Source organism: Falco naumanni, chromosome 8, assembly GCF_017639655.2.
Source record: "Falco naumanni isolate bFalNau1 chromosome 8, bFalNau1.pat, whole genome shotgun sequence".
Taxonomy (NCBI): domain Eukaryota; kingdom Metazoa; phylum Chordata; class Aves; order Falconiformes; family Falconidae; genus Falco; species Falco naumanni.
This window is the reverse complement of record NC_054061.1, coordinates 5,780,147-5,805,017: the sequence shown is the minus strand read 5'-3', so window position 1 is coordinate 5,805,017 and position 24,871 is coordinate 5,780,147. Positions and strand designations below refer to the sequence as shown.

At 35.8% G+C, this 24,871-nt stretch overlaps 1 protein-coding gene across 6 annotated transcripts in view; it reads left to right on the top strand.

Annotated features, from left to right (window-relative positions):
- MAPK9 (mitogen-activated protein kinase 9) overlaps nucleotides 1–24,871 on the top strand; it is a 30,871-nt gene extending 6,000 nt beyond the window's left edge. The window contains exons 3-13 of one of the 6 annotated variants that reach the window (XM_040602966.1): nucleotides 3,237–3,366; nucleotides 4,520–4,578; nucleotides 5,598–5,736; nucleotides 7,964–8,129; nucleotides 9,424–9,495; nucleotides 13,618–13,800; nucleotides 14,739–14,863; nucleotides 15,357–15,420; nucleotides 17,067–17,138; nucleotides 17,232–17,315; nucleotides 17,886–18,016. In XM_040602966.1, the coding sequence (XP_040458900.1) occupies nucleotides 3,237–3,366; nucleotides 4,520–4,578; nucleotides 5,598–5,736; nucleotides 7,964–8,129; nucleotides 9,424–9,495; nucleotides 13,618–13,800; nucleotides 14,739–14,863; nucleotides 15,357–15,420; nucleotides 17,067–17,138; nucleotides 17,232–17,315; nucleotides 17,886–17,902 (1,111 nt within the window). In that variant the 3' untranslated portion in view covers nucleotides 17,903–18,016. Of the gene's footprint in view, nucleotides 1–3,236; nucleotides 3,367–4,519; nucleotides 4,579–5,597; nucleotides 5,737–7,963; nucleotides 8,130–9,423; nucleotides 9,496–13,617; nucleotides 13,801–14,738; nucleotides 14,864–15,356; nucleotides 15,428–17,066; nucleotides 17,139–17,231; nucleotides 17,316–17,885 lie in introns of those variants that run through there. The other 5 variants (XM_040602965.1, XM_040602968.1, XM_040602964.1 and 2 more) reach the window with 5 other exon arrangements.

The following is a 24,871-nucleotide window of genomic DNA, read 5'->3' as shown; positions in this document are numbered from 1 at the left end:
GATTAGGTGTCTGCTTCAATATGAAGTTTGGGTAGTGTTAAAGTTTTGAGAGGAAGAAGGAATGATCTGATGTACTGACTTGTTTTCAGAATACTTGTTTTATGGAACAGCAGAGTGAAACATTGCATAAATTGTCATCATACATGTGAAGTATCTGACAGCTATATCCAGGTTGAAGAAGGTGCAAAATCTTAATGTCTCTTAAAATTCCTTATAGTATAGTACACTAAGGAAAGAGACAAGATATTAGGATGTAAAATGAGAAAAGTCAGTGTAAGATGAGTGCTATCCTGTCATGTTTGTCTGGAAAAATTGTCAATTCATTAATGTAACATGCAGATCTGGTGCTTTTTAAGCATCCAGTGTTTAAAAAAAAAATTAGGAAAAGTGTTTCTGGAGTTTTGTGTGTGGATTTTATTTTGTGGTGAGAAGTTTTTAATACTACATGTGTCACTTCAGCTAGGAGAGGTCTGAATCTTGCTATTCCTCCCCTCCCCCCCCCAAATATTAATGGGAAATTCCATGTATTGCTGCTGCTTAGTTTTTTCTTTGATGTTAAAATGTAGGAAAGTGAGTAGTTCTAAAAATACATATTGAGTAACAGCAATAAATGAAAGCTCTAGGAAGATGAGAATAACTCAGTTATGTAGAAGGTATTTCTAGCTCACGCTGCAAATAGTCTAGGTGAGAAATTGGGTATACCTGTTGTATTTTATATACAAAGTACACTTCTATACGTGACTTCCCGCACTACTTTGTTCCTAAGTATTAATACATTTAGAGCCTTATAATTATTAGGGACTGAATAATCACTTACAAAAAACTATTTTTTTGAAATAATTTTTGTCTTCAACTTCCTGACATTTTTTTTTCCTTTCTTGTCCTTGATTTCCTAAATTTTTTAATGAATCTGATTTTTTGTGATCTTATTAAATAGCACAGTTTTGACTGTGTTGATACCTTTAGATTTGCAGTTGAAGAAACAGTTGGGATAAGTTTGTTACTCTTTGCAAAACTCACAAGTGCAGTGAAGACCCTATGGGATCAAATTGGAGTTGCTGTTATACGGTGGCATAGACATTGAGATTCTTCCATGGTATGAAACGCTGAAACAATCTGTAGACGTTTTGTTAGTAGCCAAGGTGATAATTGGGTAGACTGTGGCAAATCTGCTTTTTTAAAATCTGTGCCTGAAACAGTTGCCATGATGAAAAAGTCTCTTCTGAATTCAAATGAGCAGGGATGAGGAAAGAAATTCAACAGCGATTATGTCTGTGATATTTTTTGTTCACTTGTGTGAAATTACATGATATTTAGAATTGTGATCTTGGTGGTAATAGAGATTGTCTTGTGTCTTTTTTTTTTTCCCTTGGTAAATTAAATGCATGGATGCTTACACAGTTTTCAATTTTTTACCTTTTTTTTTTTTCTTCTACCAGTCTGTTTTTAATTATTCCCCTTGGATTGTGTAGGTTGCAGACAGCTTCATTTTTTTTTTTCTTTTTTTTTTTTTGAACTCCAGTGTCAGTCACTCCCATGTAGATGAGCAAAGTAAGTGGTTCAGGTGGAGTTCTTCATATGTGCTTAGGCTGAGCCTTGCCATATACCTGATTTGTCAGGTCATTTACTCTAAAATGTTACTCTAAAATTGCTCCTTTGTCCACTGCTGACCTATGGTTGACTTGAACAGCTAATTTATGCAGATGCTGTTGGTTATTGATTTTTATAATTATTCCCAGGCATAGTTAAATTCATTAACATATGCAAAACTTTAATTTACATATAACATCTAGGTGAAGTGAATACTGAAACACCAGTGCTTTCATACTGGGGAGGAAAACAGTTTCTCCAGTTGTCTGGCCAGTTGCTTTCCTCCCATTTTGTATTTTGTTTTGCACAGACAGAAAGGCTTTAAATCTGAGAGTGAATCATTGAATAATGACTTGCGTATTTCACAGAACTAAGCTGAAATAAATGCTAGCAAGCCTTTAGTGCAAGTGGCACGTTGATTCAAATTTGGGACCTGTAATTTGGGACATGCCTTCAAGAAAACACATCATCTCATGGGTGAGCCCTGCTTTGTAGTGGTATTGCCTTTTCCAGTAGGGAAAGCAGTGACTTTATGCTGGTAAACTTCATATAATTTGAATATTGCTGTTATCACAGGGGAGCTGTACTTCTGTAAGAGTGCCTTAATGTGGTGGTCCTTTTCAGCTGGGTATTGTACATATCTTGCTGAGATAGGGAAGGAGCTTACAAAATGCTTAAATATGCTTGGAAAATATATGTGAAGGAGAATTCTTTCCTACCCTATGAAAGTAACATTAAACGGAAATGGAGTAATATGGGAATCCTTATTTAAAACTGGAACTATATAAAGATTGGAACTCTTGACTAATTTGTGGTATGAATTCACATATATTTTGCCATAGTCTGTGTGTTTATAATGAAGAATATTCTTCCCCTTTAGCCTTGTTCTGTATATACAGACAATTTAGCGTTAGATTCTTACAGCTATTAAAGCAAGTTTACACCTTGGCCTCAAACCTGCAGAGTGAGGGGTCAAGCCGAACTGAAAACCAAGATAAAATTAATGGCCGTGTTCACTTTTAAACTCTTGTATTGCTCCTGCAATCTGAGTTTTTCATATTTCTCAATTCTATGGATTTTATTTTTTTCCAAAGCCAGATGATGAATGTAACTTTCTGCTAGGCACTACAATTGTTTATCATTGTAAACTATCCACATATAGGACAGTTTTAATGCCTGCAGAATGGGTCACGGAGACATGGTTCTGACTTTCCTTTAGCAAAGAGTTATTTCTATTGCAAATACTAAATCGTTGTCAGTCAGCAACAGTGTCCAAAAAATACTCCAAATGTACAGATTAGGCAGCTGAAATGCTTCTTGATTTCAAGTAAGCTTAAAATATTTTTACATCTTGCGATTTTGAATGTGAGTCGTGAGTCATCAGATTCAATTTTAAGACAGAAAGGAGGGCAGGATGACTTCTGATGAGTATCAGTGGCTTCTGTTTAACCTATTTGTATTTATTAAAGTATGTGTAGTTTTTAAAGGAAGTTTGTTTTCCAAATGAAAATTACATGAAGTTAGTATAGACAGCGTAGTGGATATGCTTTGTCTCCAATCTTGATTTGTTTCCTCACTCCCATCTCCCTTTCCACCCCGCCCCTTCTCTCCCTGAGACTTAACAACTTGTCTTTGAAAACTTCTAGTGCTGCCTTTGATACGGTGCTTGGAATAAATGTTGCCGTAAAGAAGCTGAGTCGTCCTTTTCAGAATCAAACCCACGCAAAAAGGGCTTACAGAGAGCTTGTTCTTTTAAAATGCGTCAATCACAAAAATGTAAGTTTGGCATTGTATTTTTCTCCCTTGTTGCTGTAAGTTGTCATAAAATGTTAGGATTTTCTCTCTTACTTGCTGTTAATAATGGAAAAATAGCGAGGGAAAGATTTGCTATGGGTAATGCAGTTCTCCACAATGTATGGTTAAGGTCTTGGGTGAGCTGTTTGGAGTACGAAGTGTCAAGAGGAGGAGGTTTCTGCTGCGTTGTTGGTACAGGATTACCATCAGTGTCAGCTTTATAGGGCTGGCCTTGCTGTATTGCATTTGCCTTTTTAAGTTGTACTGCAGCAAAGCCTGTTTGGCAGTGGATTCAGCTGTTATAATTGCACTGCAGTTAAATCTTCCAAGCTTAAACAAGATTTTTATTAAGTACAGTGTTTAACTGGTGGGCTTTGCAGGGGTGCAGCACTGCCTAACAAGTTACTGGTAGACAAGTGAAATACTGGTGACAATACATACGTATTTTCAAGTCTTTGAACCTTCTAAAATAACAAGCCTTAATGCCAATAGTTCAGTATTCAAGTAGAGGCATATAAGGTTTATGTGACTGTTATGTTCTGATGCTAACATGAACTAGAAACTGCTGATCACTGAACATGCGCACTTGGGTCTCAAACTTCCTGGAGTCAATTAGCCTTTTAGGTTTGATTTTTAAGTAAGCTTTTGGTGAAGTTCAGACCTAGCAGAATAAAAGCAAAGTGGTTATTAGGGATGGCAATACAGTAATTTTAGCAGTTCTTCTGGACACAGTAAATCGTAGTTCAGTTTAATGGGATGGCGTGGGGCACCTCTGTGTATGTGTTGTCAGGCAGTCTTGGTTAAAATTCTGTGCATAACATGGATTTAAAATAAGATTTATGGGGAAAGAATGGGATTTATTTCAGGCACTGAGGAGGGACATAGGTGTCATATAACTTGAAAAAGAAAAAAAGTAGTTTTGTCGTGTCTTGGTTCTTTTGGTGTACACACTGCTGTTTTGAACTATTTGTGAATTGGCAGCTTTTCAGCACATGTGAATTACATGAAGCCAAGTAACAGTCAAATTGTATATAGTAACAGTGTGCATTTGATTTTGAATAGTAACTTCTGCTATAGTGGATTTTTATGTGAAATAAAGCGGAAGTTTCTTCTAAAGTTTATTTTTATTTTATAGATAATTAGTTTATTGAATGTATTTACACCACAGAAGTCACTAGAAGAATTTCAGGATGTGTAAGTACTCGATTTTTGTTTTAATTTTCCTGACAAATACTGGCCTAAGCCCTGGAGCTGTATTTCCAATATCCTACGGACTTCACACTCTGAAAATAAAGGGTAGCTAAAAGCTGAAATTAGTTTTTAATTAGTCTTTATTTCTAGTTTTCTTTAAGAAAGACCAAGAAAGTTGTTTCACTACAGGCATAAGACGGAAGTGGGAAGAAAAAAAAGCTATTTACATTTTATTTGTATGTCTGTCATACTTTGCAGATTGCATATGCATCTGGTTTGTATGCATTGTCCTTTAGCTGAACAGGTCACCTCAGGATAATAACTTGGTCTGGATAACCCGATACCATTTTTTTTACCACATCAGTCGCATCAGCACAACAGTGTTTTTGGCCTCAGTTAAGAACTGAATGTACATTTTTTTTAAGGAAGCTACGTCAGTTTGTCTAGAAAGGATTAATGGTGACTTAATGGGTGGGGTATTCATAGGTTCCGGTGAATATGCTGTTGTGGTTTGTGAATGGGCTTCTTGGGTAAATGGGTATGTGTCTGAAGTGGGTAAGCAGATGTTATTTTAACTTGAAAATCAGTAATTCCTTTTTAGTTCTTATGGTGCTTTTGTTAACTTCCTTTTTTAAATTAAAATACAGTGAAAGGAAGTGTCGTTTTTTTATATACTTCAATATTTGCAACTTCTCGTCAACTTACAGTCAACAAACAGTCTTAGTTTTTCATGCTGCATAAACTGGGAATTATTCCTCCATATTCCTGTTTATAAAACTAGTGGAATTCTTACCTTTTGTGATGGACTATTGAACACTTAAAATTTAATAGCAAGACTATTTGAATAGATAATTATTTAATTTTGAAACTGTGGTCATGCATGATTTTTTTCTATCGTAAGCTTTTTGACACTTTTGTTAGCAAAGTAGCTAACTTTTAATAAACATCTCTCAGGCTAACCTGAAACCTGATATGAAAAGTAAGACTCAAGTTTTCTTAATGCTTTCTTTCTTGTGCTTTAGATACTTGGTTATGGAGCTGATGGATGCAAATTTGTGCCAGGTTATTCATATGGAATTGGATCATGAAAGAATGTCTTACCTTCTTTACCAAATGCTATGTGGTATAAAACATCTCCACTCAGCTGGTATCATCCACAGAGTAGGTAGTGTTAGAATCATTAACAATCCTCTTTATGAACATAGATGTTCTTATGAAACAGGGGGGAAGGCAAGGGTTTGCTATTTCATAAGTTTGTATTTCTTTAATCAGAATATTATTAAACCTGAAGATTGTTTCATAGTTCAAAGATAACTGTATTGTACATAGATTTTAAATCAGATTAACTCTGGATTTAACTAATGCTGAACTGATTAAAAGGTAAAACATGAGTATCTGTGCACCCTTCAAATTACTAAAGATTGTAGTTTAATCTAAAATGTAGTATTTACTACTTAAATATATCTATCCTTTGAACTATTGAAAAGTTTTCTGGACATGGTCCTGGTCAGCTGGCTGTAGGTGGCCCTGCTTGAGCAGGGGGGGTTGAACCAGATGACCTCGTGGGTGACAGACCAGATGTGCACAAACTGCAACTCAGAAAGTTTCATCTGAATATGAGGAAAACATCATTTTGAGGGTGCCAGAGCACTGGCACAGGCTGCCCAGAGAGGCTGCAGAGCATCCTTCTCTGGAGACATTCAAAACTGGACTCTGTGCAATCTGCTGTAGGTGAACCCACTTTAGCAGGGGGTTGGACTAGATGATCTCCAGAGGTCCCTTCCAACCTTGACCATTCTGTGACCTCTGTAGGTTCCTTCCAGCCTCAACTGTTTTGTGATTTTGAAAAGTGAAGTTTGTAAATAATCAGAATTTCAAAGACGTGTTGCAGGCTTCATATAACTGTCTGCTTCCATTGTTCTGCTGCTGAATTTTTTTTTTTTTAATTTTGTGACTAATCTATTTGGTTCTGCTTGTTTTCCATTTCCTTTTCTTCCCCTACATCCTGGACAATCTTGCCTTTAATGTTCTTTTTTAATGTGGGGTTTTTTTATGTTCAATCCATAAATGTAATTGAGAAGCTGTATAAATTACAACAGATCTACTGCCTTACTTTGCTAAAAAAATCTACAATGATAATCTTGTGGTATTAGTAAGGAAGTTATGTATAGTTAGTTAAAGTCTGTATTCAGACAGTCTTGGTACTGGCCTTTCCTAAAATGATGGAGTGAGGTGTGTAAGGGACTGAGGTGGGGAGGGCTGGAACTCCAGCTGAGCTCCATCTGACTTGTTGACTGTCATGTCGAGCTAAAGAGGAGAGGCAATTTGCTGAGAAACCTGAGCTTGTAGGAGCTAACAGAGCCATCAGCAGAAGGGATGCTGGTTGAACAAGAAAACGGGCAATGAGAGGAACTGTGCTGTGAGTAGCTTAACAGAGGTGTGAAGTCTGTTTGACTGGACAAGCTAAAGTGGTGAGGGTTAGTTTGGGACTGGAACAAATTACCTTTGTGGAGTGGAAAGAAACCAGGCTAGAGAAGGAACAGAGCTGGGATAGTTCAGCAGGAGTGGAATAGTAGGGATTACTTCTAGAAATTACTCGGTCTGTGACCAAACAGGGTAAATTCAACAGCGTTTAGCAGAAGACTTGTTGCCTTACTGAAACATGTCAACTCACATGAACTAGTTGCATGTTCCCATGTCCTTTAAGAAAAGGAAGTTCTGTACCTGAGAACATGGTTTGTTGCCCCTAACTGTGTATTCCTTTGGGTGAAATAATGACTGCTCCTGTGAGGCATATCTCCTAAAGTATTTTATTTCTCTCTTCACTCATTAGGTAACCTTGTGTTCACTACATCCTAATTCTGTGAAACTTGTTAATCCCTGTTAACACAGGTGGCTTATCTGTCATTAATAAATACACTTACTGATGCTTTGTGTGTTGGGATGCTCCTTTTCCTACAGATGCTTGACTATTTCACGATGTTGTCTTTAGGATCTGTGCCCTAATAATGACGGTATTTGGAACACAGTCTCCTTTACCATGCAACTATTCCTACTCAAAATAGGTCCACTTAATGTGTTAAAGGAAGCAAATATACATACACATTGTGCACATGTACAGAGCATTATGTAACTGACTATACTGGCAGTGCACAATTGCATAAAATAAAAATGCAGACAATGTTAATTCTGGTTTTCCCTGAATTTTTTCAGTACTGAGCTGTGCAGCATTTAACTTGTCTCTAGTCTGTGTATAATTAAGCAGATACATCAGAGCAGGAATATGCAGTTGTTAATGAAATTAATTGGTGGCATATATTGACTGTGGAGGGGTGGGTGTGTATTATTCTGTGTTGATCCTTCCTTAACTGACGTAATTTCTTGTTAGGATTTGAAACCCAGCAACATAGTAGTAAAATCAGATTGTACGCTCAAAATCCTTGATTTTGGACTGGCAAGAACAGCATGTACTAACTTTATGATGACTCCGTATGTAGTAACGCGGTATTACAGAGCACCAGAAGTTATCCTTGGAATGGGATATAAAGAGAATGGTAAGTTGCTGGAGTAATGCTTTAAATCTTTTGTGTAAAGCATATCTGTCTCAGAATGTAAAAGCTTTAAAAGGAGGAGGGAGGGCTGATTTCACCTTGCCATGTCTGTTAAAGTACGTTAATCGTGGTATTGGAAATAACAAATATTACACTGTAATAATTTTGGAGAATGTAATAGTTTTCTGCTGTGTGTGCCTGTCTCCATTTAACATACACTGCTCCCTCTCCCCTGCTGCTGTTACATCATTTCATGCATTGTCCTGTTGTCTTGTTGAAATTTTTTTATTCTACAAAAAGCTGTTGAGACATGCTGGATGATATTAAAAAAAATAACAACCATCAATATAAAAATAACCCCTTATATCAATGTGACTTCATTCTGAAGCATCTTCTTTTGACAGTTGGTCCCCTTTTGCATCTCTGATTATTAAAACCTGTTTCAGATCTCTATCAAACCATGCCTTATACACTCTTAAATCTGCACAGCACTCAAGAGAGGCAGGGTGTTATGTTATTAAAAACATCACAGCTGTAATATATTGAACATTCAGTCAACAAAATTGCTGGCAAGGAAATTGTCCTTGACTTGCATTATTGGGGGTTTTACCTGCTGATTTTTACTAGCTGTGGAGTAACGTGCTGTCCTCTGGACTTCTTACGCTAGTACATCTTTTTGCTTTATCATGGGCTTGGGGATACCATGCTGTTTGTGTACGTGTAACTTTGGCTGTGTAAAATAAGGGACTCTCAAGACCTTGCTGGGCCACAGATAATGAAAAAACCCTTTTTCATTAATGTGCAAGGCAGCTTGCTGTACAGCAAGTGCTGATGTGGATCAGAACTTTAGAAGAGGCTGTTCTGAATGGAACAAAAAAATAAATTATCTGCAGGACTGTAGGAATGCAGTGTGAACTTACAAATAAATAAACTGTGGTATTTAAAAAAACCCTCTTTAATCTTTTGTCCTTGTTGCACCCAACATATGATAGTGGATATCTGGTCTGTTGGGTGCATTATGGCAGAAATGGTCCTGCATAAAGTCCTGTTCCCAGGAAGAGATTGTATCCTTCTTCATGTTTTTTTTTCAGAAATGTAAACTGATTATATTTTACAAAATGCTAATAACAAAATTTAGCGACTGTTAGTTGGTGTTGATACGATTGAAAATTCATGTTAGCAGTTTGATTTTTCCATATTGTTGTGTTTTATTGTAGATGCTAGATGTTTTTGTTTGTTTTTTCCTCACTTTTGTTCATGATACTTCATAATTTGATCATTTCATTTTTACTTTCAGTTGATATCTGGTCAGTTGGGTGCATCATGGGAGAATTGGTGAAAGGTTGTGTGATATTCCAAGGCACTGATCGTATCCTTCCCTAGTCATCCTTGAATCCCATTCCACTTCCAACAGAAACAATTATTTTGATCTGTATAAGTATAAAAGCATAAATAATATTTTCAATAATATGTTTTAGTAGATCTACTGTATGATTTGAAATTAGTGTCATTAACCAAATTGTTGAGCTTTCCATTTTATTTTCTTAGTAGGCTACATTTAATGTAATTTGTACTGGTTGACTCCATAGAATTTATATTAAGAGCTTCATTTTTTGTAGCTTAAAAAAGGTTCCTGTTAGGTTTAAAAAATAAATAGCATTAAGTGTATTTTCTTACTTTTGTTCTTTGTAGGTAAGTGTTATAAGCAAAAGCATAAAAAGTTACTTTTTACTATGCATGGATTTTGCTTACTATTCGCTTGAATGGTAGACATACTTTTTTATTGTACAATTTCTGGGGTTTCAGTCAGATTTTTTTCTTGCTTATTAGCACTTGCTGGGCAACAGTGTCCTAACTGCAAGCACACTGCATGAGAAATCTTTTTTTTCTTAATATTATTTAATATAAAAAGAAAAACTTTTTTTTTCTTTTTGGAGTTTTTTTCATTCTATGAAAATTTTATTTTGGGCTTACTTTTTCTATAAGATTGTTATTCCTCCATTTCTCCCTCAAATCTTTTGGACCTTGATTTGCCTTTGTAAAATTCTGCTTTCTTGTACGATAGTAATTGTAGGAAATTTTACTGTACTAAAAACATATAAAACCCTCATGTATATGTTTTCATGCCTTAGAGATTGGAAATCTCACAAGTACAGCACTGGATCACAAACAAGGCTTTACACTGTATGAAGGGAACAACAGTGATCGTTTAATGAAGTAAATGTTCTTTGATTTTAATGTATTTAAAAATATTTCCCTAGAAACAACATGTAAAAACTTGACTCGTTATCAAGTCCCATTTATAAAAATTGGAGGTAAACCAATTTCAGCCTTTACAAATAATACCCGACAAAGTAGTCGTGTTGTAGGACTAGACATTCAAAATTGATTAGTAAATAAGTAGAATCCAGACAATGTAATTAAACTGAAATTGCCTATTATGTAGGTAGGTCATAAGAAGCTATAGCTACATGTGGTGTAAGATTTTGAAGAAAGTATAGTATTTTTTCTTGTCAGCAAGGAAAATTTGAGTCCACCACTAAAAATACAAGTACCTGTTCACAGTACCTATGTATCTTACGGAGGAGGCCTCTCAATTTTAATGCTAAATTTCATGACACTAATCTTCAGCAGTTGATCATGCATTATTTAGTAGTACAAATGATTAATTGTTAAATAAGTCTTTTTGTTTTCCACCTTTCTTCCTTTCTATACTTATTGTTTTCCCTTTTGAAGCCTTCAGACCAACCTAACACAATTCTTCATGTGTGTTATGTGTCTTTCACCTGCATGTCAGCATGGGCTACTTTGATTTATCCATGAATCAATGAAGGAAATTTTGTCCATACTTGTTGAATATGCAAGTTACCATTTGTGGTTCTCTGGAGGTCACTGAAGCTTCACCAGTCTGTTTCAAGGAGTCTCCTTCCCCAGTATCTTAGCAAAGTGTGTAGCTGTGCTTACAGGGTTTTGTACTTACTGTAAGGCTTTCAGTTGGCTTTAATGTGGAATACTGGTAACTGTTGACGTTGTTGAAACATTTCCTGAGTGATAACTGCTTCAGTCAGGTTGTCACTGTCTTTTACCTTTAGCTGCAGGATTGTTTTGACAGTGTGGTTTATGGGTGATGCTGGTGTGCATAGCCATAAAGCTTTCTTTTTTTATTTTATTTTTATTTTTGGTTGTTTGGGGTGGGTTTTTTTGTTTTTAAATTCAAATTTTAAAGTGTCTTAGTTTTTGGGGATTTAGCAGGAACCAATTTCAGTATGTTGCCTAATGTGCCCTTGATTGTCTTCAGGAAAACCTACTTATTCTTAAGACTCAATAGTTTGTGTTTTCCCATATGGTTGGCAGAGATTGCCAGAATACTTGCAGCAGTGCTCGGGGTGGAATGAGATGCTTGATGTTGCCAGGGCGATGGATACCCTGAACCTGCTCCTGACTGGTGCTGTGGAGGCCCGAGTTACTGGCAGTTGCTGTTGCACTGCAAATGAGAAGTGTAGAAAAAGCAGGCAATGTAGGTACCCAGGATGAAGTAATGGAAAGCCTAGCAGCGCCAGAGAGGTTTTATTGCTCTTTCTGCTAGGGTGGTGAAGGATGCTAACTGCCTGGCTGATACAAAAAGCATGAGAGGGTATTCTTGCTTTCTTGGAAAAAATCATGCTTGATTGTGATTGTAATAAGGACTGTTTTCTACTTCTCTTCTTCCAGGGTCCCAAAAAGTAAGTAGATAGACTTGGCCTGGGCTAAACTTCTGGTTACTTTTGACCCTGAGGTCACTAGAACAAGGAGGGTAGTTTTGTGTGTGCAGGTTGCAAGGTTATTCACATAGCATGCTCTGCTTGCTTTACATTGCAATTACGGTTTTCTCTCATTTGGGTTTCTGGTAACAGGCTTAGCTAATTTCAAGTCCAACTCTATACTGGGGAAGGTGTTTTTCTTCTCAGTTTGTCTGTAAAGCATTTTGAAGCAATCCAGGACATTGTTTATTTCCAGTTCTTGTTAGTAAAGTGGGGATAGGTCATTAAGTTTTTCTGCTTTTCCCTCAGTGCTCTGGACTCTTAATTTGATTAGTTGACTAACCAGACTGCTGTTATTCAAAGAAAAAGCATCTTCTTGAATCTAGATTGGTGGAGATCTCACAGAAATCAGTTCTTCAACTAGGAACAAAATTTCCTGATGTATGTTAATTTTTTTTTAATGTGCTTTGTTTTAGCATAAGAGTTAACAATATTGGCTTCTTAGTTTTGATTTTAATACAGTTTTTCCATTGGAATGTATTCAATAAGCAAATAAAATTTTCAGTCTTTTTATTAGAAGTCTAAAGTCTTAGCATGAAGCAGTGACTATACATACATTTCTAGTTGTGTTCTTGCCTTGCTAACTGAAATAAAAGTACCTTAGTGTTTTTTAAATACATCTTGATTCGAAGTGCAGCAAATTTGTTACTTTGTTGCAAAATGTGAGAATGGATGGGTTGAAGTGCCAGGTGATGAATTCAGCTATGAATGTTTGCAAGATCGACGGTTAGACTGCCGGAATTGCACGTTCTTTTTGTCAGGAAAAACCTGTAAAGTGTAAATCAGAGTAAACTTAAATACCAGGAATACTAATGCAGTGTCAGTGTGATAAATGAGCTTTGTTGTCCTGATTAGGCTCATTCAGAGCAGATTCTGGTATCTCTATAACAAGTGTCACCACATCTAGGGAGGATTGCCTTCACTTGAAAAGAGGGAGAAGGGACAGCCCAGAGGAAGCAGGAGGCACGCTTCAACCTGGGGTTGAATAAGTGCAATTCCTATCAAATATTGAAATTCTGAATTTAAGAATAGAGTAGTCTTGGCGTAAAAAAAAACAACAGGAATTTGGATTCACTGTTCAGAACTCCTTTGAACCCTTTCTGAAGTTGAAAATTAAAAAAATAAACCACCACCAAAAATACCCCAGCCATCCAACCAGTGCCCCCCCCCGCTACAACCCAAAGCCTAATTTCCTGAGGAGATGGGCAAAAAATTCCTAACTTTGAATGGGATGTATGTGTCATTAGGCTTTTTCGTATATTTTTCCCTACCTTCAAGAATCTTCAGTGTTGATGGTATTATGTTGTACTTCAGAAGATTGAACAGCAGCCTTTCTTTTCGTCCTTATGGTTGTTTTGCTATGGATACAATTGCCAAGTCGAGCTTGATTTGGACTCCAAAAAAGGATTGCTTTCAATACTAGCCAATGGATGATAATTAAGAAAAGATACTTAAGCATAACGGATTGTGCAGCACTTCCGGCCTGTCCTTAAGATTACAAAGTCTGAATCTTATTTCTATGTAATCTAGCTTTTTGCATGGCAGCTCAGAATACTGTTGATGCTAGAATGAATTTCATGTTTGTGTCCTTTGTCCAAGTTTTCATTAACTTTTCAGATTTCTGTAAGTGATATTTTTGTATAGTGCAGACTTCCAATTCTTCAGCTGATTTTCCTAAAGATATGGTGCAGATATTGATCAGTGGAATAAAGTTATTGAACAGTTAGGAACGCCATCAGCAGACTTTATGAAGAAACTGCAGCCTACAGTGAGGAATTATGTAGAAAACAGGCCAAAATATCCTGGTATTAAATTTGAAGAGCTCTTCCCAGACTGGATATTTCCATCAGAATCTGATCGTGACAAGTTAAAAAGTAAGGCAAGGGTTTTTTTTCCTCTCCATCTTTTTTTCTCTCTCTCTTTTAAAGTATGTTTATTTAAAATGTCTGCAGTATGCTTAGTTAAAAAAACCCAGATATAAAATGTTTATTGCAGTAGGTGTCAATGTTAGAAGCTGCATACCTTCTGTCTAATTTATGACGTCCTGGAATCTTAGTAGTAGCCATTAAATACAGAACTATTTCCCTGTCACCAGTATTCTGTTTAATTCTCTTAATTAGAATCCATTGTCATTTAAGTGTTCTCTGAAAGTAATACTTGTTATGGAGGTTATTTGTAATTTCTAGTTGATGCATGCATGTAACTCATTTAGGCTCTAACAAGTTATTTTATGTAGAAAAAGCCTATTTGACCATCTAGAGAATATAACATGGTGGAGTTTTTTAATTTTACCAGTAACTATCTAAAGTCAAAGTATAGCAAATTTTATTATTGCAATGATTGTACAGACAAAAAAGAAATGTCAGTGAAGTGGCACTGCAACAATGGGTAGCCAGTTACTGTGCAGTACACCTTTTAAAAAAAATAATTTGATATGACAGAAATTAGATCATTACTGTACCAAGATGTATTTTTAAAAAGCTTATTAAAAATGTTTAGCGTGTTTTATGTTCGGTAGTTTAAACTGTGACCCGTGATGTAACAGCAAACTGTTCAAAATAGAAGTTGGTTCGTGTCAGCTGCAGGGTTTATTTTGGATAATAGCAAAATAACATTTACGCTAAAGGGGTGGGACCTCTTTTTTTTTTTTTTTAAGAAAAGTATCGGTGTAGGAAAGCTTGGATTTGGCCTGTTTTCCCAGTGAAATCTGTATTACAGTGTATGTCCTATTTTCCCAGTATTCATTTCCTGTGTCAGACGTTAAACTCTACAGCTCTTTTACATGTATGTTCTCTTCATTTTTACTTTCTAGCCAGCCAAGCTAGAGATTTATTATCCAAAATGCTTGTAGTAGATCCAGACAAGAGAATTTCTGTAGATGAAGCCTTACGTCATCCTTATATTACTGTCTGGTATGATCCAGCTGAAGCAGAAGCTGTAAGTTTGCGTTTAAAATAAATTTTAAGATATCAGTTCAATAACTTTAAAGAATACCTTTAGTTTTAGCCAAGAGCATGCTTTGAACTCATTCTTTGGCTAGCAAAAGTCACACATAAAGCTTTCGGATCAACTTCAGGGGCAGAATCACCTGAGGAACAGCTGCTGGAGTGGAGCTGAGATAATTTTGAAAGCGGTTGTTCGTAGCTCCTATTACGTTACAAAAGCTTTTCAAAAAGGAGACTTTCTCTAAGGCCCGATAAAGCCTTACAGTGATTTTAATTTTAGTTGTTTTTAAACAGCCTTTCAGTGGGGGGCAGGACTTAAAAACATATTCTGGAGTTGTAGAATGAATGTGTCTGAGTTACAGGGAATAGGCTGCTGAAAATGAAGGTAAAATGCTAAAAAAGCTGTCGTTTTTAGATTTCTTAGTTATGATTGGCTATGTTAACATGATGTAGTAGATAAACTGTAGACTTTCTTCTCTTTGTAGCCTCCGCCTCAAATCTATGATGCACAGTTGGAAGAAAGAGAACATGCGATTGAAGAATGGAAAGGTAAAAAGTGAGCATGACAAATTACATTTATTGTAATAACTTGTATTATTAGTGTATGGCTCGCAGTACCAGTGCGCTAGATTGGAATTATGCAGTACTGCTTGTGGCCATATGAGAAGTCATGGAAATATGGAAAAATGTTCCGTTTGGAGTGAATGTGTATGTGTATATGCACGTAACGTTCTGAAGTCTATTCAACAAAATGCTTTCATTTTTTTCCCTTAAGTATTTTGTTGTTCTTAAGTGTTTGTAATCTTAACATTTTTTAATGTTAAAAATTAAGGTTTTTCTTAATATAAAATTCTCTGAAAGAGAAACATGTGCCTTTTCTTGCTGTGCATTATTTAAGCCATATTTCTTGATAATATTTACGAATTCATTTGTTCTAAACATCTTAAATAGCAGAAGAGGGGTTTTTGGTGAGGTTTTTTTTTCCTGTCACTGCTCATTTATTGACCAAATAGTCTAAACTGTTGACTTAAAAGAATTAATGGCATTGTGGTACTGAAATCAAATTATACCTCCTAATTTTGGTAAAAACAGTGAATGGTGAGGCAGTTCAGATTTTAAACATCTACCATTACAGGACCGAGGGTGATAGGCATCCTTACTGATTACTTAGAAAGCTCCTTCTTTTGTAAAATAGCTCTTTAAATTTCAGGTACTGATGCTGGTTTATATTTTCTTTAGGGCATGTTTGCACAGGTAACGCTTCCAATTATTTTGGATTAATGCAAGGTGGAAAGTTAAAATGAGTCAGTTAAATTGAATCTATTTGTAAATGTTACTCAGAATTAAAGAGGTCTTAACTATTTAAATATTGCCACTCTGTTACATTAAGACTATGGGTACATTCACAAGCTACTGTGATTTAACTGAAGGTGTAACTTAAGTGTACCTGGTGCTCTGCAGCCGTAAGAGTCCTTGTGCTCTAGGAAGGGCCGAGGTAAGCCAGCTTGCATGAGCAATACTACAGACACATCGAACAGAATAACGGATGCTCCTTTAAATCTACAGCTCTGGCTATTTTTGTTGTTGTTCAGGTGTCTGTATCCTGAGTTGTCCTTGGGTAGTAAATGAGTTTTCACGCAATATTTTGTTTAACCCTTAACTTTCCAGGTTTTCCTCAATGTATCCATTGAGATTGTTCTTTAAGAATAAAGATGTTTGTGTATGGTTTTGCTATCAAAGTGAAATTTCCAGGGCTTATCCATGTGTTGGTTTTTTAATTCCAAATCTGTTAGGTTTGGGTTGTTTGGGGTTTGTTTCAGGGTTTGTTTTTGGTTTTGTTTTTTTCCCAGTTAATATTAGTGCATCATAGGTATACATAAAGTTTTGGGGTGTGTGGATGGGTGTTATTTTTAAATGGACAGCTATTCTATTTATAAAATGTTTGGTTTAGTACATGCTTACTGTCTTTCTGTGATGCATTCAAAAATTCTCTGATCATTGCTGTAGGCCTTAAAAAAAAAAAGGGGGGGGGGGGGGGGGGGAGGGGAGGGAGAAGAAATACAGTTGTATGTCCAGACTGAGTCTTAACCATTTAATTGTACCTTTATATGTACGTGAATTGTATATAAATCCTCTGTGAGCTTACAGTGTTTTTTCTGTCTCTTCTCTCATTCCTCCCACTCTTCTCTCACAAGAATTAATATACAAGGAAGTAATGGATTGGGAAGAAAGGAGCAAGAATGGTGTGGTAAAAGATCAGCCCTCAGGTTAGTCATTGTTTCAGTAGTTCTCGTGTAACTCTGGTACATAATGCTGATCTGTTGCGCTATTGAGTGACGAAACCCTCCTTAATAATCCAGGTAGGAAGACGTTTTGTTGTTCAAGACTTTTGATTCTGATCTGCCTTTGGAGATCCGTGTGCAGTAGTTTTTCATTGTTACAAAGTAAGTTGCAGGAAGTCTTGTGTCCAGCACCCTAAGCTGCCTTCTCCCCAAAGGGCTCGGTCATCAAATGAAATAATCGATGCCGTGTTACATCACCTGTTGCATAGATACCTCTTACACCGAATGCTTACTCTGTGCCTCTGCATGAATGAGTCCCTTTCATGCAGGGTTAAACAGCGTAAGGGGTCCTTTAAAATAGTTAACAGTGCACATTTACGCCCATGACTGAATCCTTGATGTTTGCTGCTGTTCTCTTGGTTCAGTAATTGGAATATTATACTGTCTTTTATTAACTATATCTATTGGATCTCTCGATACTCAAGTCACTGTTCACATTCTACATTGCTTTTTTTCTTTTTCCACCTCCGCAAAGAGGGAGAAGAATAAAAATCTCTTAATGTTCACCTTGGGTTTTGAGTGCTAGGGAACTTCATACTTGCCTTTCTAATTTTTATTTCTTTATTTTCTAAGGATTTCTGTGGGAAAAGTGATGCTCAGAGCTTAGAAGTGTGGTTATTTTTACCTGTAATATTGTCTTGCCTCAGATTTTATTATGTTTGGTTTACTTAGCACAGATGCAGCAGTGAATAGCAACACCAGTCCTTCCCAGTCATCATCTATCAATGACATTTCATCCATGTCAACAGAGCAAACATTGGCCTCAGATACAGACAGCAGCCTCGATGCCTTGACAGGACCCCTTGAAGGATGTCGATGATCAGCCAGGATTGCAGACTTGACTTTGGAAAAGAACTCTTGCTTCCATTGGGCCTGAATTGCTTGTAAGTTTATGGAAACAAGTAGAAAAACTCCATGTTCTGCATGTTCTGCTAAAGTAATGCCTGGTATTTTTACTCAGTTCTTATGAAACTGCCTGCTTAATGTTGTAGAATGAAAGCAAATCAATGTCTAAGGAACAAAAAAAAAATTAAATTTAGACACTATTACAGGCTTTTTTTCGTTTCAGCCTATTTCAGGTGAGCAGTTATAATAGACCTTTAGCCAATAACCCCTCTTAAGTGGGTTCATGACTCTTCAGTCCTGACTGGCAGGCTTCTGTGACACAATCGTTGTTTACATTTTAGTACAGTATTGCTTATTAGTAGGTTTTCTGAATGTGTAGTCTCTGTGAAGTTTGTTTTAACGTGTGACTGTGGCAGTTTGCTTTTAACGACTGGAGCGTTGTATCTAAGTGTGAACTCACACATTGAATGCTCTCAGTACTGTGTTTAAAGGACAGTTATTCTTCCACATAGCACTTTTTTTTTAATTGAGCCCTTTCTATCTCTACTTTCCAATGATTCTATCTTCTTGTAGAAGAGATAAACGTAAAGTTTAAAGACTATAGCCATTACTTTGTATTTCACCTATGAGTATGTGTCTCTAACTTTTTCAGTTTTTTGAACGTGGATGGAAGATACAGTGGCTTAATTAAATCTTAAGGAATGATGAGTGACTTATCTGTGAAACAGTGCCTGTGTCGAAGAGGAGAGAGTGCTAAAATGTTTTGTACTTTCTAGTTTGTGATACTGGTCCTTTAACAAAAACAAACAGAAAAGGAAATCAATCTGTGATGCTCTTCATTCACTGGAAACTGACAAAAGGACAGATGAGTTGGAGAGATCTGCAGCCTCAAAAAGGGCTGCATAAATGTTTTCCATTTTTTTAATGGGTCCATTCTATCTCATGAGTAAAGAAATAAAAATACAGTAGTTTTGAGTCACTTGTAAATTAAGTATTTAGTTAAGAGCTTAGCTCTATTCCCGCCTTAGGAAAACCTCTCTTTCTGCTGGGGGAGGAATACATATTTAATAACAGATTTCCTAAATACAGTGTCAGAGATAAGGAAGAGATCATTTGCTGTTTCAGTACAGTTTTCAGAATCCGATAATATAAACATTGCCTACTATATTGCAAAACAGGTTTAATTGGAAAACATTTGCAGTAGAATAGGGCTTGAATTGCGTTATACTACACATATGAAATTGTGCACATTCACTTTGGACTGCACAGGTGTGAAATTTCGCTAAAGGATCTTGTGTGTGCGTGCATGTGAGACTAAACTATGTAACTATAAGAGTAATAGAGATGTACAAGATTAGGTAAAACACCACTTTCTTAAAGGCACTATATTTAGCTGTTGATCCAGATATTCTTGACTTGAATATATAACTAGAACTTATAAAATATACTGGCCCAGACAGCCACTGCATTATTGACATATTTCTCTTGTAAAAGAAAATTTGGTTTGAAAAGCAGCAATTTCTCTTTATGCAAGCATTGCTTTTATGTTAAAATTGTCCCCCTTTCTAATAGCTTAATTTGCTGTAGCAAAAATAATAAGGTTTTACTGTCTCAGAAGGGTAAACAAAAATCTAAAAATTAACAAAGTACTTCAGAATTGTCATCTGGAATCCTGGATCTTTAAAATTCTGTAATTGAATTGCAGGATATCGAGGCTTGGGTTTTTTCTTGTTGTTTGCTTTTAAAGTTTATCTTTGGATACTGACAGTATATGTGAAATATTTTAGTGCATTTTTGTCACTGGAAAAAAAACATTTAAAAATACGTATTTGCCATATAGCAGAGCAGTACAGGTTGCTGTTCATTTGCGTAAGTTTAGTAATTTTAACTTACACAAATAACAACTATTAAAGACACCTATTTAAAGTGAGCATTAGTGATTCACTATGGAAGTAATCTACTGGGTTTCACTTTTCAAGATTTTAATCTTTTTCAACTGAAATTGCACTGTGCTGTGCTCATTTTAACAGTTACTGCTTTAGAATACTTAATTTTTATTTTTACTTTTTTTTTCCCCCTGCTATGTGTTTTGGAAATTGGCAGAGTTTGAATTTTTCCTATTGGACTGGAGCCACTCAGAACAGCGGGGGGTTGGACCAGATGACCTCTGGGTCTCTTCCAACCTGAATTATTCTGTGATTTAAATTATCTTTTTCAACGTAACTACCAGATCTCCATGATTTGAACTGGTATATGACCTTCCCCTAGTACATACTGTTAGCTTGAGTATGTAGTCTTGGAATAAAAAAAAACCCTGCAGTTAACTGAGTTTATTTGCAAATCTTATAGGAAAAGCTGTCTCATATCTTCTTTTTTGATGTCTTCTTGCTGTGGCATACATTGAAGCTTCAAAATTTTACAGGAATGTTGCTGCCTTTGGAGCATGTCTGTGAATATTGTGGATTTTGATTCTGGTATAATTCAAAACAGAATTGCTAATAACCTGAATGAACATCTATTTCAAGAAGGCACATATGCAGATTATATTCAGGAAAACACATGCAGAACAGATGCATGCTAAAGTTCCCATGTTGTGTCAGTGTGCACATATAGACTATAAATGCACTGCATGCAGATTACATACATATAGTTGTATTCCTGACTGCAGATTAAGTTCAGCGCCGCATTTGTGAAATGATTGTCAGTGCTGTGAGAACCTCATCATTGATGGAAAACAAAACGCGTATGTAACTTGATAGGGGTTTAAAAGTTTAGAGATTTTGGTGTGCAATATAATCACTTTTATTCCTAATACTAAAATCATGTATGTAAAGTGATGCAATTGACCATTTTTTTGCACTTTGGCATTTATAAATATTTATATGTATTTAAAGATTAAGAATATGTGAGCGTGTGTACACATATACATATATATAAAGAAACCTGCTCAGTTTTGTAAACATGAATGTTGCTTTTCTTTGAGAGACTTTGTACAGTGTTAACACTACCACAGTATACAAACAATTCATGAAATATGACTAAAAATAAGTGGTGGTCAATGAAGATACAATCTGTAATCTTAACTGCTCACCTGAAAAAGTGAAGGATCTATGGCTATCAATCAGATTATTTACCAGAAACAGTATGTTAAATATATGAACACTGAGTAGCTGAATGGCATTGCAGAAATGGAGTATGTTTTCAACAGTTCATTTCATCTGTGCTCATATCATTTTTCCTCAAAAGAGAAAAACCAAACCAACTTAGAAAGAGAAGCTTGGTGTTTTGAAATCTGGATAAGTGGCCTGTAAGTGTGCTTTGAGGAAATACTGTGATATGACAAGTCTGGTTTTTTTATTGAAAAAGATGAAAAATGAATGTAAAAATTAAGGCTTTGTCTGCATGGATCATACAAAATAAACTAATGACTGGAAACTACTGTTTGCAAACAGCCTTTGAAGTTTTGTAAGGTTTCCAGTAAGGGTTTACATTTTCTTGTCAAAATAATGAAAAACAAACTCAACCTTTACTAGAAATTAACTAGTTGGTTGGTAAGTTTCAAAAACTGTTAGGCACCAGAGGGCTCTGGAGGTTTTCTTTGTCTTTAAGTCCTGACAGAGCGTATGTGTTTATTCAGAATTAATTAAAAAGGAAAAAAAAATATTCCATATGATTGCATTTGGCTTAAAATTATGATATTATGAATGAAGTAGGGTTTAGACTTTCAAAATACAGCTGACATACTGAGTCTCCAAGGAGTACGTGGATGACCCTTCTTTTGGCAGAAGCGCAGTCTAGTTGGTGCGTGCTGGAAGTTGAGATGTTAAAGTGCAGACAAATCTTTACTGAACATAATGCTGGTTTGGAGTACGGGTTCAGTCTTGCAGCAATACGGGGGTGCGGAGTGTTTCATTTGGATTGTGACACTTGGAAGTACTTGCAGCGTCGTGGGGGGTAAATGCTGAACAGCCTTTGTCTGTATATTCTACATATGTCATATGGATTCTATCAGGGCTTGATGCTAAACTTGGTGATACCATATACTGGGAACCAAATTCTTTCCTGGGATGTGTATTGTGTAATTCCTGCTCAAAACTGGCTTTGATCCAGGGACACCTGCACCCAGATGCAGAATTTGGACTTGAGTTCCTATAGATGAATCTAGTGATTTCTTTGCTTTTCCAGAGTGTCTTTGATTTTATTTTTAACATGTTGAAATACGACAGAAAAAGTGTATTCTGGCTCATTATTTTACATATATTTTTGATTGTCTATTACATGAGTGATAGTGATGTTCTAAAAGCTTATTACACAACTTATCAAATTGGTTTTATTTCTTGCCCACCCTGCATGCTAAAAATGTCTGGAGCTAAACTAATGTTTTAAGTAAGCCATCTTTTCTCATATTAGTGTTGGAGGAAAGTGGAGAGATAATCATCGTTTGTGTTCTATAAAATGACTATTTTTGTAGCTAAAATTTAGTTGTTGGATTTCAATCCCACAATGTTGCTTTGTGGATATAAATTTACCTGGGTCCGCTATTTCAAACAGTATATGTATAACAAGTCCAGTATAAAATTAAACTAATAAAATGCACACTTCTGCAGTTTGTTGTTGAAAATATGGCAAATTATTGTGGTCCAAGAATTCAAAACAAAATAGAGGAAATGCCTTTAACTGTTTAAGTTTTTATTCCTTGATGCTGCTGCTTATTTTTTGAAAAGGTGCTTGCAGTTTTGCACAAAACAAATCAACTTTATTAATTGCTGGGTTTGAAGCACTTTAGGATTTTTCTAAATACAACCAGTATATGGTGTAAAAAGGAATAATATGAAAAAATGTTTAATGTGTTTAAATTTTGGTTGCAATCTTTGCTCTTCTGACAGATTTGCTCAGCGTGTTCCTTTAAATATAAACCTGTTTTGAGAGATTTGAAATGAGAAAATTTTTTATGGGCTGAAATTTAACACATAGTAAGAGATCATTTGGGAAACATCTTGTACTCAAACGCCTGTAGGGTGACATGAATAGCAATGTGACTGCCTAGCCATCTATTACATAAAGATACAACATTGTTCCTAAAGCAAGGTCAGCTGGCTATGAGCGCTAGGATTATTTTTCTTAAACAAAACCCTTTTTATTAACTTTGGCTATGCATCATAAGGTAGTTGTACATGCTGTGGTAAGGCCGTAACATCTGCTTATGGGGACTCCGCTGCAGTAGATGCTCTACGAATACCACAGGAAGACACTGTCCCTGCTCTGAAATACTAGTCTGAGACGCTGGTACTTTCTAGGGTGTACTTAAGTAAGTACGTGTGTATTTGTTTCCCAGCTGGGTCTGTAGTTCAGCACTCCATAGTTTCTTAGGATAACAAAAGCAGAGGAGAAAGTAATCAGGTAAGAACAACATTTTGTGTTCATTAACCACTGAAACAGTAGTCATTTTTCTTACTGATAACAGCTAATTTAATACCCGTGAGCATATGCTACTGTATTGTCTTCTAAGGGGGAAAAACTTTTTTGAACAACCAAGTGTGTCACTAGCTTTTCTATGAATTCAGACTCTTAAATTGGTGCTAATTTTTTAAAAGAAAATGTAACAGATGGTTAGCAGTGTATTTGTCTGTTTTTGATACCTATATTTTCTTAAATGGTGGCAAGCCAAACTTTATAAAATGACTAATGTGCATTTTCAGCTTCATCAGCTTCCCAGATTTTCCTAAAGTAAAATGTTTAAACTTCCACGGTAGTTACTGGATCTTTGGAGCTATTGCATTCAGGTGTTTATACACTAATGAAATGAACACAATTAGAAAATATAACAATACATAACTATCCCTTTCTTTAAGTTATATGACATGTTGGGGTCCCTAGGTGGTTTTAGCAGTTCAGTGTAACCAAGATACGTAATTAAGAGCAAATCAGATACCTGTGTGCAGTTAACTCAGTACAGTGAAGCCTTACCTGATCATTAAGACAATTTATAAAGATTATACAAATTTTCATCTATTTTAAAGAGGGAGTAGCAAATAGAAATAATTGTTTTCGTACAAATTCAGGTGTTAATTCCAGAGAATATATTCTATAGTGTATTCCAGAAGACATGCTATTAAGGGAGTATAATAGGTTCCTTGAGTGATTTGTTATGAAATCCTGTTTCATCTAATGACTCAGAATAAAAACCCTCCACAAATCAGTTTGAGAATTTCTTTTGAAATGCCTTCAAGTTCTAACTCCCTTCAGAATGCTTTGTATGTCTTGTTTTGGCACTCTTCCCACCTTCTCTCCAAATGTCACAAAAAGTAGCATCAAGCCCTATCACTTGTTACAGTGTTATGATTTTATGGCCTTAATATTAGTTATAGTATAGTATATAATTTCAGAAGAAAGATGTGCTTTGAAGTCTAATTAAATAGATACATGTGGCCTCTTCTGCCTATGAAATTAGGCGTTGAATGTCATATCTCATTCTTGATGCTTGTGCAATAGGAACATGTTCCTTTCAATGCAGTGGCTATTTTGTCTGATGCTGGACTTTGTTTTCAGGATGACTAGAAAGTTTTTTGCGTGTGGTTGTTTGTGGTTTGTTTTTTTTTTATGGACAGCAGTCATGCTTCCTTGGGGTTTTTTTGATTGTTTTTCTTTAAGGAAGCTAGAATTTCATAAGGAAAACTGTCAATAACAAGTTCTGAATTTCTAGTTAAAGCCTCATTCTGAAGCTTTCTGGTTTTTTTTCCCTCCAAAAACATTATCGTAATACAGTACTAAAGCCACTGTAAAATTACAAATAAATATGTATACTTAAAAGA